Source organism: Prenolepis imparis, unplaced genomic scaffold, assembly GCF_030444845.1.
Source record: "Prenolepis imparis isolate NDT839.2.m4 unplaced genomic scaffold, iyPreImpa1.0 SCAF_7, whole genome shotgun sequence".
Taxonomy (NCBI): Eukaryota; Metazoa; Arthropoda; class Insecta; order Hymenoptera; family Formicidae; genus Prenolepis; species Prenolepis imparis.
Window position 1 is genome coordinate 12087317 of NW_028141165.1, and position 16157 is coordinate 12103473.

General features: G+C 34.7%; 1 protein-coding gene across 8 annotated transcripts in view; it reads right to left on the reverse strand.

Moving 5' to 3' along the window:
• Trol (terribly reduced optic lobes) overlaps positions 1-15607 on the reverse strand; it is a 157158-nt gene extending 141551 nt beyond the window's left edge. For 6 of the 8 annotated variants that reach the window (XM_083042631.1, XM_083042630.1, XM_083042629.1 and 3 more), the window contains exon 1: positions 14463-15607. In XM_083042631.1, coding sequence (XP_082898757.1) covers positions 14463-14540 — 78 coding nt within the window. In that variant the 5' untranslated portion in view covers positions 14541-15607. The remainder of the gene's footprint in view (positions 1-14462) is intronic. The other 2 variants (XM_083042634.1, XM_083042632.1) reach the window with 1 other exon arrangement.
• Positions 15608-16157: the final 550 nt, after the last annotated feature.

Consider the following 16157-nt stretch of genomic DNA (forward strand, 5'->3'; position numbering starts at 1 on the left):
TTAGATTTTTAAATAAAAAAATTTTTGTATTTTTGCACGAAACTAAAGATGTGTAACTGGTTCTTTTTAATTTCGATCATTGTTTTCAACAATCTCTGCATCTGACAGATAACTTGAATCTCGCGCGATGTTTTATCACAAATTTCTTTCCTCTTTATTGCTTTTTACAATGAATTTAACAATGAATGAAAAAAAATGCGTCAAAGTTTACGTTCATACATATTTTTTACATTATATTATTCACACTATCTATGAATTCAGGATACATTCTTGAGAATTTGAGTTTGAGACAGTGCAGCTAGTCTTTTCGAAAACTTTGTATGGGAAACACTGTTCTGCAAGAAAATTGCTCCCTCAATAATAAGCTCGGCGATAATTGCGATAATCTTGCATACACTTGAACCTGAACCTGACTTCGATTTTAAACTTAATTTTGATGCTACATTGTATTAACTTTGTACTTATAGTTTCTCTATATAATATGTACAGGATTTACTTCTTAGAAATTATATTATGATATTATTGCGCTATTTCTCAGAAATTTTATAATGCTATTGCGCAACAAATACATCACATCTTTTTTTATAGATAATAATTTCAATGGAATGCATTAACTATCAACTTGGAAGTTCTAAGCGTCAATTAAATAGTAATCAGCTGGTTGATAGGTATTTTAATGAAACAGCATATATGTTAAAATAAAACTTACTTAGGGATATCTTTACGCAATGAAATAATACGAAACAAAATAATTACATTTTTCGTGCATTATATATATATATATTTATATTTATATTTTAGATTAATAAAAAATTCATAAAACAATTAAATTTATAATATATTTTTCTTCCTTAAACAATTAGTAAAGAATTATCACTCCTATTTAGTAACATCAAAATAAAGTTGTTTACACATTCTAATACAAATCTGTTCTGCGGAATTTTTATTTCTAAAATGATTCTCCTCTCACAATCAGAAAGTTCAATGATCTATATTATGACGAAGCTCAGTTAAAATGTATCTAACAGTGCGAATTACGAGTTTAAACATTCGAGATGTCACAGAGGTTAATAAAAGAGCAAAAATATCAGTTATATCAGAAACAAGGAGCATGACGTCGTTTTCGTTTATACCATACATTAAACTCTATTTACGGACTCTTTCTTTCTTCATTTTCGCGCCCCATATTTTTTGATTGATATTAAGTAACTTAAGTGATGTGGTAATTTGACTCTCTCTCCTTCTACTTATTTCAATGGTGCTCTGTGAGCAAAACATAATGATCGCGGCATGGCGATAGAATCATCGAGTTTAAGATCAATATTTATCAGTATTATCGTAGATAATACCTTTTTTTTCTTTAAGAACTCCATATAATTTTGACTACGTTTTCTACGGTGCAATTAATCTCCGAGGTGGAGAATTCCAAAATGGAAAATTACTGTTCGTCCGACAGCAAGAAGGGAATTATTAACACTCTACATGCTAAACGCGAAGCCGCATATCGAGTCGCGGTCTCGCGGCAAGGGAGAAAAGAGAAGGAGAAGACTCGAGCGCGCGGGCCCCTCGTCCTCTGCCTCGGGCGCATATGCATACGAACAGGCCCACGTATGGGGGCACGTCTGACTCACATACCGGATCGGCACGATGGGACGGCGACACAACGGTGTTGCCATGAACTCGACTCCGGTTCGTAAGGCGACTGATCTTTGCGAATGCAGGCCCTACGGCACGGACCGAACAAGCGGATCACGTTAGAATCGCGACTTCGCATGAATACGTAGGGTGGGAAACACACGTGCACCTGGTTGACACGAGCACGGGTCAGCTTCTCTTTACTTCCTCCGGTGGTTTTCTCTGGTGAAACGAGAGAGATCTCATCTCTCAGGTAGAGACAAGGCGCTCTTTCTTCGTTTCTTTCAGTGGACACGCGAGAACCAGTTTTACCCGCCCACGTTTCAGACAAGACAGTCCTGATGGGACCCTTTCTTTTTGCCTCCTTCTTTCTGGGGCGGGATAATTCGTGCAGCGACACGGGCTCTCTCTTTCTCTATCATCTGTTTGATTCGTATATCTTTCTACTTAAATCAAATGAATAAGATTTGATTCACCTTTGGATGTGCGCCGCATGCTCTTGGATTTATTAAATTGCGTATATTTTATGTAATATATATAGGTATTTATGCAATATTATCATCGACATTTCATCCGTGACTAATGAGTACTATGTTTAGAATATTAAATAACTCATTTACGCGCGGTGACAAGTATCGTTCGATTATCTTGTTATATATTATAATTATTTCTAACATGTGACTCTAGACAAAAAATACACCTTTTACACTGACTCTAGACAAAAATACATTTTTTACTTTCTGCAATTTTAACGACATATATTATTTACATACATCAAGAATTCGAAGAATTTATAATATTACAAAAATTCACAAGAGAGATTCGTTTTTCAAATCGTTCATTTACTCACAAAAGCGAAAATAAGCAGAACCGACAGATGCAAATATAAGATTTATAAAATGACTAATATATCATGATTTAGCAATTGAGCCTAATGCTCGTGCCAGACTCTGTGCGTATTCGCGATTCATTTATAATTCATATATAGATAGTGTTGATGTAAGATTCTTCAAATTCGACTATTCAGAGTTCTTTATATTTTATAAATTACGAATAAGCGCACACACATAATTTGGCGCTAGTTTAATAATTAATTCTCTCATTATGCAATTTATATTCCCCAACTTCGCATCAGCTTTGAAGCAAGCATCGTATCGTATCGGCTAGGAAAATAGCCAATGCGGTGGCAGTCGGGGGCGGATGGGCTGGTGAATGCGCCGCACAAATACGTTATTTACCAGTGCATGCGTAGAGATGCGGCAAAAGCTCGAGCCGGGATCCTACCTGCCCGGGCGTCGAAGTTACTTTATTCAGGGGATAACGACCGACTTGACCAGACTAGAGTCTGACGCGCGAAAGTCTTGTTTCTACTACTCTGATAGTCTCGCTATATTTCTGTCTAATCACTAGTTAATAACGAGAAATCAGTTCTTTTGTCATTTTAATCTCTAAATAGCTAAATTATAGTTACAAATTAATTGTTATAATAATTCACACACAGGAAAATGATTATTTTACTTATAATGCCTTTAATTATTTAATTAACATTAATTATTTTTTTATTTTATTATTTTATTTTTATATTATTATTGCTATTCCGGTTTATTGCGGTTAAAAAAAATACTGTTAGAAATGTTAATTTTATGCGGATAAAAACGATCTAGATTGATTGAAGCAGGCGTATTGTCAGGACTCTGAATTTGACTATCCGAAAACAGACCTATTGTCAAAACTCTGAATTTAACTATCCAAAAATCTATAAGAGATAGAGATGCGTGCCGATGAATTCAATTCGTGCCAAAAATGGAAATTATTTTCGGTTTTATACCGGCGAATACATTCGATCGCCGTTTAATTTTACGGCCGACCGCGAAAGTCGGCCGGATATATCCGATTAATTTAATGACCAATATCGTAGGAGTCGCGCCGTTCGCCCGAGGGAAGATACACGGACGTACACATATTGTCGGGAGGGGAATGGTGAAGAAACGAGCTGAAAGCGACTGCGAGAATAGGTTCAGCGACGTTAATACTCCGATAAGGATTATATGAAAAATCGATTAGTCGAGCGAACCGGTCGGATAATATTTATGCCGTCCTGCAGCCGAACCATATTACTTGTTTTGAGGGTATACTTGTTGTGCGGCATATACGACCCATTATAACGCTTGTAATACGACGTACGTAATACGCGTGATGACTTTGAGCAACGGTATATCAAAATATTCTGCGCCAGAAATGTTTATTTTTATACAATGAGGGAAATGACAATATTTCTCCACGACGAAGAAGTTTTGTACTCATTGGTAATTCAATAAACTTTTAATTTATTTCTGAAATATCGGATATATTAAATTCAAACTTCCGGTACGGTTCTCTCTAAATAAATGAATGTTCTATACACGCGCGCGCGCGTAAAATTTAATAAACAAATCATATAATTTAATTTTCTTTTATCTCAAATAATGTAAAACAAAGGAGAGAGAAAAATATAGATCTTATTAATAGATATGTAAGCGAATAAATTTGTTTGGATGTCTTAACAGAGTAGGTACATACATTATCCAAATGCATTGCATCATTTAATTTCCTTCTCTCTCTCTATCGATCTGTTTGCACAGAACGTCATCAATAGCAAAACATACAGTTACAAAGGTGTTGCTTATGACACAGTTTTTTTTACGATAACAAATTGAACTAATTACCGCGTATTCAAGGCAATTTCATAGCTGCAAGCATTTTCCTAACAAACATAATTGTCATATGTCATGTATATGTATATAAAATTCATATACATTAAATGCATTGATAACTGATTTAAGATTTAAGTAATAACATTAATGGTATATATTATATACATATATATATATATATATATATATATATATATATATATATAAAGGCATAAAGAAAGAGAAACAAAACAGATACAAAATTAAATATATATGAGTAGAAATATCTTGAATAATTAAATCGAGCCTGATACCGTTTATTCGGCAGAGGCAAACTAGTTCGAGTTTGGATCTTTAATCCCGCAGCATTTCGAATTTGCAGGTGATATACTCTCAACATTCATGATGCAATTTCATGTATGTTACTTTTGGTCACGGTGCAGGTCCATTTTCGAAAGACCCGTCCGAAAAATGGTAAGAAAAGAGGGTTGACTTTTGGGAGCGACTCGACGGAGCGTGGATGAAATGATTTACGGAATCGTTTGCATAAAACTCCACACCCGTACATCCACGATTACGTCACATCCGAGATGCGTCAGAAACAAACGTCGCTGATTTCACCGAGCGCACGAATATAAACGTATTCGAAAAAAATGACAAGTTATCGTTGATCAAGATAATAAGTTTATATCTTAATTAGAATTTGCATAAAACAGTAAATAAATAATAGGATTGTTGAGTGTATAAATTAAAAATTTGCAAATAAAAATAAAAATCTTAAACAGAATATTCTTTCACTAAGAATATACACTAAGAATATTCTTTGTTTAAATATAATTATATTTGAGAAAATACTAGAAAAACTTTTCAGGAGAAAGTTAATTTTAAGGATATTTATTATATATGCAGTTTTCTTCGTAATTATAATAATTAATCAGGGCATCAATTTCCATATCGATTTAATGTCAAACTTGATTTGAATATTTTATCTGTTGTAAAATCACATTATTTAACATCAGAAGGAAGGCTTAAACAATTTTCGGTAGTCAATTTCAAACATTAAATCGGTAGTCTATCGGCTCGAATTAATATCATAAGGTATAACATACTGATCGATGCACTTATTCAATTGGATCTGAGTATAAATACTAATGCATTTATTTAAATTGCTCAAATATGAAAGGCCTTTCATATATGATAAGCATAATTCAATTTTTGCACAGTATAAACTGATTTTCGTCAGTAAAGTAGATAAAATTAATAAAGGCAAGATTGCAGACGATGTCTCACTCGAGAATCTCGAATTAAAACAAAATAAATTTTAATTCTCACTGTATAAATCAGGAATTTAAATGCAGGTCAGAATATTATATATATATATATATATATATATATATATATATATATATTGAAAGAGAGAGAGAGATATATATATCTCGCGCGATGTACTTCTCACAATGTCGTTGATTTTGAGTACATAAAAGCGCCTTAATTGTTCGGTCGGCACGGGACAGGCTCCGACTTTAATTAAAGGCACGCACTCTACGCGCATCCTCACGCAGACCTAAGTAGATGTTTATGTGCCTTCTCTCTTATCCATATCTATTTACGGCCGCTCCCGTAGACGCGAGACCGACGGCGAGACTCTTGCCTTCGTTATTCTGTCCAAGACACTTAATTGACCGCAATGAATAAGCTCCCGCGACTTCTTTCCAAGGGGCTGGGATAAATATGAAATATAGGAAGCGCGGGGTTTTATCATGCGCGATACAATCGCAACGATAGGCTATCGAAGATAGCCTTGGGCTACCGCACGATTAACCCATTAACTCATATACGTCGTACAAACAAGTTTGATCGCATAGAATCATTCAATATAAATGTACTGTTGGATACCTCCGTTCTATTGCATAAATTATTTAGAATCTCTGTTTAGTATCGTTATCATCAAATTCGAGACTTAAAGTAAGAGTAAAGTAATTGAAATTTTCTGAATAATATGATCTTGTGTTACTTAATCTCGAATTTTGATATTTCGTTACAGTACTTTAACTTTCATTATTAACTAACTTCGTAATTAAGAACTCAAGTTTCTCTCCAGACAAAATCGATTCATATTTATTAAGAAATTTATGTTCTGTTCGGTCGGATTCCGAATTCAGTAATATTATTAATATATCCATGAGCTATAAATATTAAATTATTCTAGCTAAAAGCACCGTATAACTTTTGAGGCAACCGTTTATAATTGACGGCGCATGATATCGCGTTGTATTGTATATTTATCTCCTTGCTGTGTGTGTGTGTGTGTGTGTGTTCATCATCCGCTATAGATGTAAAATATCCTGTTATACGAAAGGGAAAGAGAGAGACGGAACGATGTCCAGCGATAATTGCCGGTGGTAGACTGCATAAGTAACGTAAATGTCCTTTCAGCGCGCGGATATACTTATACAAGTGTCCGGTAAATAATCGTTCGTGAGGCCCGACGTAGCAAAAAGTAGATCCCTTCTGGCGATACGACACTTAACGTTTCACTCGTCGCCGGTCCTCGAGTACCCGCCGTTCGAGGACTAGAAGTAGTACTTGCAAACGACTTCTCTCGACAGTCTTTCGAGAATTCCAAAAGGCGTCAGCCAGCATGAGAGATGCGAATGATAGTAATGGTGCGAGAATATTGCATTGAGCATCGCATCCGTTCGTAATGAGAGTCGATATTAATGGAGAAATTAGAATATGTCTTTAATACATGATAAACGAACGCCATTCATCGTCCAATTACTGTCAAATATATTCATCGGTTTTTAAATACATAAAAAATTAATAAGACATTTAAATATGAGCATAAATATTAACTCGTATTATACTATATCTAATAGTATATTATATAATAGTTTTTGATTAAATTTTCGTCAAAATAAAATCGAGTTTTAATAGGATAAGTATATAGTCACATTACATAGTCACATATAACGAATACTCTGTGCAAACGATAGGTCCTGGCGTTTTTAATCTATCTCTGATCAAACCGATCAAATAAATTTTACAAAAAAGCGATAATTTTTTTTTCAACGCGTATTGGAATTCTCTAACGAAAAGAATTTAATATTATTCAGACAAGTAGTTTTCTGTATTTATGTTCTTTTGTATTACGTTCGATGAAATAAGATGAAATGTAATAATCGATAAGAGAAACAAACATTAATTAAGCAGATTTTAATGTTAATCTCAGGCGAATAATCGCGCTGTAACATGATATGGTTTCGCAATATTATCGAGAGCGATGAAATGGACCTGGGGCTCGTCTGAAATAATTAATTCGCTCCTGCGAACGCGCATAATGATGTGGAAAAAAGACTAAAGCTGCCGGGCACACCATTGCGGAGTTCGCACGGTTAGGTAAGCGATTTATCGTACATGCCTCTCGGATGAAGGTCCCTTCACGTTCCATCTGCTTGCATTATAGCTTTCTTGCGATCTTTTTTTCTTTCTCTCGCGTCTCCCCACATGCATCCCGATTTTTCGACCCTGACAATTTACGTAATATCAGATACCGGCCTGATCCTTTTAGTGCCATAAAGCGAGGCGAAAAACTTGTCGCGTTGCATGTCGTATTACTTCAATTGACGCGCCCAAATTATGTCGAAATTAGAAATTATGATTATAATTAAATGTGTGAATCATTAGTGCTTGAAACATGCTAATTATAACATAATTATTCACAAATCGACAATTATATTACATTGTGCAAAATAATAATGATGTAATGAATTAACTATACATTTTATGTCTGTGTAACATTTAAAAACTATCGTTTTAATTTTTATTCATTTTCATGCGCAATAAATGTTTTTCAAGATGATTGTGTGATAGTTATAATAAATTAGTTTGTTACAGAAATGTTAAAGAAGTGCGTCACACTAACAATAAGTGACACATATGCAATAAGATTGCACGGACGATCGTGTTGAATTATCATACCGAGGTTAATTTATGAGTTCCTTTAAATTTGGGTTAATTCGACGCGACAATCAATTAAGTATTCGAAATGCATGCACGCTCCTGTGGGAATCATCTGAAATATCCGTATGACTTCATTAGGGTCAACCGATCAAATTTACGGGGCTCTTTAATAAGTGTACTTGTGTAGTGTTAAAGTTATTATCCGATATATAATTTTCGAGTTATTTTTAAACTGTCCATTTTATATCGTTTTCGTGCACAGGCTCAATTACCTACTTAGAGAAAAATTTATGCGTGTCACTCATCGCTTCGTCACTTTTGCGATGCAAAATACTTTAGCCGTTTTCCATATTTATAACACATTTTTTCTTTCCTTCTTGATTCTCTATTATGTAATAAATAAATGCATTGTAATTAATAAATAAAGTTTCTAGAGAATACTTTTCTCCCGCATTTTCTGACATTTTGGAAAAATATTGTCATTAATTTACGTTCTTAATCATTTCTATTATTTTTTTAAAAATCTAATTTTTTATTCAATTTTTCCCGAGCGTAATATGTCACATATTTTGCTATATTATGCTTTACTATATGTATAAGGAAATTACATGTTACACGGGTAAATTACAGCCGCTGTAAGACTTATCATTAACGTGTGTATATTAAGCTTATGAATATGAAGGATAACTCTCCATAAAGATACTAATTTATTAGCAATGATAGAAATGATATAAATTTAAAACTTTCAAAATTTGAAAGAAGATATATCTGAATCGAATTTTTAACACAATTTGTATTCGGTAATTGTTCTCTATGTTCATCGTGTCTTTGGTATATGCGAAAACTTGCGATAATGTTAAACAAATGTTTAACACAAACTGATAATTTTTTTCATCGAAACCATCGTAATAAATCATTTTTATATAATATAATTATTCTAATTATGTATTTCATCTACCGATAGAAATCTTATTAATGCTATATATTTTTATAATATATATTTTTGCGAGCAGATGCTCGCACTTGTGGAAGCACTGTAACCGCAAGTTTGAAATTCTTCCTTACTCAATGAAGCCCTGCAAGAGTAAATGATGATCTCCATTTATGTAGGAACCTGAACTTTTCAAATTATCCGTACCATGCGATATTGCATGCACTTAAATGGGAAGACCCGTATGATTTTCTGTAAATATATTCTGTCAATCTTCGTATAACCGCGTCAGGTTGGACAAAAATTATACCGAAAATATGTCGACAAGTGTGCGCGTTTTTGAGATTTTTAAATAATAATTAATTTGCAAGAGATTCTAAATATTTTTCACTTAAAAAAAAAAATATATAGTTTATACACTGTTAAGAAAAAAAAATGTGAATTTCAATGGACTTTTTTACATAATATTTAATGTGAATCCTCTGGGACAGAGGAGCATTGCGGTATAGAGCAACAGTGCTGTATCGAATGCGCCGCCAGACCACAACACTATGTGCATTACCATATTTTTCATAAGATACAAATCTTTCAAATCCTTCGCCCGTGCGAATCCCTCGCAATTCAAGCAAGAATGGTCAGGAATGGCGGAGGTAGGAGCGAGAAAAAAGGGTGCAATAACAGAAGGACCGCGACTTTTTCTTTCGCGTACATCGTCATTTTTACGGAAGGATAATATTCCAGAAGAGGATTCGAAAAATCGTGACGGTCTATTCCTCTATATGAGAGAAATAACGAATACGAGAATCTCTCAAATCTTGCTGATTTCGCGATGAAATATTTTGACAAAAATAAATAAATATAAGCACTGAAAAAGCTTTAGCCGAGTTCTTCAGAAACGCTAACATACTAATTTTCATAATAATTACGAATTCAAAGAAAGCGATATTTTGTTTTGATATACATATATTAAAATAACTTTCACGGTTTTTAATTTATTTTTTAACACGAGTTATACGATTTCTGAATTAACATTTATTGTCATCTAAGATTTTTATTTATATTAAACAGAAATGTTAATTAAAGCAGAAAATTAATTAAATTGTAAAGAGTATTAATGTTTGTCCAATTTTGTCCTTATTTGAATAGTACTTTAAAATGCACTGTCAGCGCATATAAATTATTTAAGATGATAAAAAATGTCGAAACATGAATATTCGAGGTTACAGCTAAGTAAGACTTAAGTGATGAATTAAATTGTAGTATGGCCTCTGTTTTAACGATATTCAGAAGTCGTCAGACAAGTGTCGGGATTTAGCTTTCTCTCTGTACATATATGCACTGTATGTCGCAATGACACAGTTGGTTCCTTGATAGAGATTAAAATGCAGTAAAATCGCTTGTCGATAATTCGTCGAATCAAAAATTTAGACAATTACTTTCCGCAATATATTATAAATATAATAATAGTATTGCCTCTTTCTCTCTCTCTCTCTCATCTCTTCTTCTCTCTTGGATATGTATATAGCTTTAGAGAATCTAATCGACAAATTTGTGATAAGGTGAATTTATGCCAAGGGCGTCACTCTATGCGTACGTTGATAAATCGAGCACGATCAACTAACGCGAGTAATAATATCTTCAGACTAGTATGAATATGTGTATATATGCGTGTATATGTTGGAGCAAGATATTATTATCAAATATAAACTTAAAAAATTTATATTTGACACTTATAAAATTGCACAGTTATATATTAGTAAATTATATTATATTCTATAAAATTCGGGATAACGATAATTTAACTAAACTTGTTGAAAAAAACATCTGGAGGGAGATGCACTTGCATTCTATTTCATCATCGCGCTCATTTTCGCGTCTTATATCGCTTTACGACTTACAACACTTGTTGTCAAAATGTCGATTAGCAAAATGATCATCTATGCATGCAAATATATTTGTAAGCGCGGTGAAATAATAATTCGACTCCAAATCGAACGATTCGAAATTAATCAAGTTACCAACGAACCGTGGCGAACGTGCCGTTCCGAGAATAACTATTTTAATTCAATATTCGTCGACTCGCGATTCATCGAGTCAGTGTCTCGTGGATCAGGACGATTATCCCTAAAAAATTTCTCTATCGTCATGAAAACGCACGAATTGAAATCCTCACGTCTTTGACGAATTTGGTCTCGGAATTAAAAAAGAACTTACTATACATAGCTTACTCTCGAGATACGATTATATCGTACAGGTACACAGAGTTAATTCAATACTTTAAATTATTATTTCAGATTATTACTCCAGAATTACTTTAGACTTGTTTTCTCCCAAAACAATATCGATGTTTGCGATATTCTGTCAAGAATTAATAGATTTATCGAAGTTAAATTTAAATATTTTTACTCACAATAACTTCGCGTCATCGCTATTTACGAATGCAACGAGGATGCGACCCTGCGTGTTGGAGCAGCGTGTTGGAACTCAAATAGAGCCATTTACTATGCGAATAGCGCACATCGCGGAAGACACATGTGTCACTACAGGTTCCGAAGAGAGAGCATCACTTGTGATTCGTAATTTGCCCGAATAAAGTGTGAAAACTTTTTTTGCATCGTGGGTTACAATTTGCACATCTTGCTGCTTTGCCTTTCTATCGCTGATATCTCGATATTCGATACTCATGACGGAAGATAACGCAATCATTGTCAAGTTATTATGATAAATAGGTACGTATACTATAACGCAAGTCTTTCGATCGACGATATACCGAAGTCTCTCGATGCACATTTAGTGGTGACAGAGATGTATTTGTTTCAATCGATTTGCACACGCGCGAGATTGAAATACGTTTTATTCTATTATAATTTGATCATTTGTGTCGTCGAAAATTTTACTTGGGTTCCAAAATCAATTCAGCAACGCGATAATGATATCGTAAATCGTTTATGCGGCTGCGGTTGCATTTTGAAGCAGTATTACTTTATTTAGATCATGATAAATACAGTACGACGCCGAGCGATATTTTGTCTGGTTTTCAAATGGAACAATAAATAATTCCTTCTATATGTAAAATTAATTATATTTTTATTTTTGGTAAATTTTACTTTTCAAAAATAAATATTCTTAATTCTCGAGTCAAAGTTGGAATCTAAAATTTTCTTAATTGATGAAAAACATATAATATTTATATTTAATCCACTTTAATTTATATATATATAGCAATTTAAAGTACTAATTAAAAATATATAATATGACCTAATTATAAAAATAATTGCATAAAAAAGAGAAATTGAAAGAAAAACATTTCAGAAGATGCATATATATAAGATGCATGTATATCTTTATAAGATCTTCACGAATTTTGAATATTAAAGTTTTAAAATTGATTATAAAATTATATATATATAATTATATATAATATAAAGTTATATATTATATATACATATATATAAGAAACTTTTGACTGTAAATAATTTCTTAGCAATAATTCGAGATTGTCTTCATTTGCGCGCTATTATAGGCATGAAAAAAAATTGCGTTGTAGAAGTTATTATGAAGAAACTGACCTGAAGGATCGTCACGTCAGTCCGTCGACGAAATGTCGCTTCGGCGGAAATTCGCCCCGTGCGGAATGATATTTCGCTAGATTGGCGGGTTCCAGAAGCGATCCGAGTTCGCGATGACACAAGTTGTGTTGCTTATATCGTATCTACGGAGTTCGAGGTGTGATCGGAATATAATCGATTCACGCGAATTATCCTAGAGTGTTTCGTACCGGATTGTCGGACAAGTTCGGCGGTGTTTCGCATAACAATTCGATCTGTATTTTCCCAATCCTACCGAATCTTCGACGATTCACGGAGACACATTTGGTCCTCTTTCCCTATACCTGTTGATCGTCGTTAAATCGAGAGACTTTTTTGTGTAACGTAATCAATGTATCTTCTTCTATTTTAGAAAAATAAAACGGAAAAAAGAATATAAAATCCCCCCGAAAATTATAGAACTTTACTTCAAATGCTTTCTCGAGAAGAAGAAATCGAGTTTCTCATTTAAAATCCTTTTTTTATACGACTGGTTTGCGGAACAAACTTTAAATTATTGAATAATATTTGTAATTGTCATAAGATATATAGTGTTATTCATATAACACATACATTGTTATATTTTATTTTATTCTTCATGTAACGTGCATTTTAACGACTGCAAAGCATCATTATCAAAAAAATTCCAAAATTAACATGAAGATCGCAAACAGCAGGATATTTGAATATGATAAATTTTAGATGTTGAAGAAGTATAATATAACTATATCAATACAGATGGTGACTTAATGAATTTACAATGGTGCCTGCGTTGGTATAAGCAGAACTTTTAAATAATTAATCAATTTTTTTTCGACTTCTCATATCGGATTTTATTTCGACTCTTCAACCATCAAGAGCTCGAACGAAACAGAGCACAGCTGGAGCACAAAGAGATGCTCGGATCGTCTACGCAAACTTTCTATCACAAATTGCACACAAATGGAAGAATGTGACAAAGTGTCATGATATACAATCGAAGGAAGAGAAGATACCTTCGACATCTCTACAAAAAGGCGGGAGATCATTTGTAACACTCTAACATACGAATCGATCGTAACGATCTACGAGAACGATAAGTATGTTTCCACGTGAGGTATGCGGCGATTCTTATCATCAGACGTAAGTGAGATACATAACAGGTATAATCGCGGTAATTGAACCGCATGAACTATCTAATCATTATCGCGCAGAATTTCGGAAATTCTCCGCGAGTTTCCAACTGATAAATTCTCGCGAACGTTCGCAAGAATGATAACAAATTTATAATTTAACATAATTTTGAATTTTTATCATCTAATTTCCATCGTCAAAATAATTTTAAAAGTGATTATTATTTTTTTTTATATATTGAATTAAATGATATATTACTACGAGCTTTTATTTCGTAGCGTCATTTAAAAGTTTTGCAGTGATAAGTTACATTCTCAAAATTCTTTCCTGTCGCGCGCAATTAAATTGACACGAAATGTCAATTAATATCTCTTCAATCATCGTTCAGTAGCATTACACGTGCAGTTTTCCGAAAGGAGAACATTGTCGAACCATCACTGCGAAGCTTTTTTCGGAGCACCGTCCGCTTCAAGGAGGAATTTCGCGAGTTACGAACACCGGAAATTTGAGTTCGGGGACCAGATGATCGGATACCATGAACAATTTATTTTAAAAACTCACCTCGGATGCTGCCACGAGGACGTCCGCCGCGATCAGCAACAGGAACAACGCACTCTTTAGCAACACACGGTTCTTCATCTCGTCGCTGGTCGTCCGTCGCCGACCGGCAAGGAGTCACTTCTCTCGACCTCTTCGTCCTCTTCCTGACTGACCTTCCTCTCTTCCTTTCTCTTTTTACCGTCTCCGTTCCTCTTGCTCTTTCTCTCGATCGACACTACGGGACACCTCAGCGACGATGCATGGCGAGACGAGCGATGGAAAAATGATTCCTCCAAGGACGGCTGCTCTCTTCGTCCTGTGAATGACGCTCGTCGAGAGCTTGCTCGATGGTCCTCGGTGGTCCTTTCGCGCGAACGTTCGCGAGCGCGTGGGTGGACGAAACGGACGGAAGCTGATGCCGGAAGGACCGACCAAGACCGGAAATCGCGGCACACGACTTGGACTTTTTCTCTTCCTCTCTTCGTTCTTTGCTCCGTTTTACTCGTTACTCGTCGCCGAGGAGGCCGCGCGACCACGTCGTGGCCAACAACACCGTACCGGCGTTCGGTAGCGTCTGAGAGGCCGAGCGCACCGACAAGATAAAACTTTTTCAAAAGCCCCGTGGTTTCCCTCTCCTCTCTGATGGATCCGGCTCTTTCTCTCACACTACTTGCTCTCCTCGTCCCGTTCTCGCGGGTCGACTTCCTCTTTCTCCACGTCGGATTCCCTCTTGCAGAGGAGAGTTCGTCTTTCCCCCTTCTTCCATTCACTCCCTCTCTCCATCTCTTTCTCCCTCTCCTTGTATTTTGCCGCCGCGATCTCGCAGCCTCTCCCACTACTCTCTGAATCGGCACATTCCCACCCTCCGTCAGATTCTTCTGATCTGCCGTCTCGTTCTATCGAAGTTCACCCTCGTCTCGTTCTCTCTCTTCCCCTATCTTTCTCTCCGTTCCTCTCCTCTGCTTTCTCTCTCTCTTTTGATCCCCACCGCAATAAGGGTGGCTGCGTTTCTCCCTCGGACCAATATCCCCTGGGATTCTCTTCTCGTTCTCACCGTGGTCAAAGTCGCTCCCTGCTGCCGTAGCCGCTGAACAACGGGGAGATCGCTTAGGCAGCCAGCCCGCGAGTGAAGATCACGCGGTTGCACATTTGCACGCCCGCACACTCTGTAACCAAAAAATGTTCGTGATATAGTGATGCTTCGATACCATGAAAATAGAGATTTTTTAGTTATTGATAATAATAACAATAATTTTTCGCATGTCAATTACTCCATTTTTAGCTAAGCATATATCTGAATAATAGCAAAGATAGCCCAGCCAATTGAAGCCTAATTAAGATAGCAAGAACATTACGTAAATCACATAAATTTTCAATTAAATTAAAAATTTCAATTAAATTTACTGACATAACTAAAGATCATACAATAAGTAATTATAATTTTTGACACATATAATTGTTATCATTTAATTGACTTTATATATATGACATGTGCAGCCTTTTAAATATATATAATTAATTGCATTTTACATTTAAATTTAGTCGGTATATGATTGAGTATTAATTATACATATATACACATACACATATATACAAACACATATTCATAAATTTACATATATTATCATAATACTCTTAAAGATATTTAAATATTAAAAATAGAGTGTTTGCGATATTATGAAAGAATCGATTTATTATTGATCAATTTATTTTTGA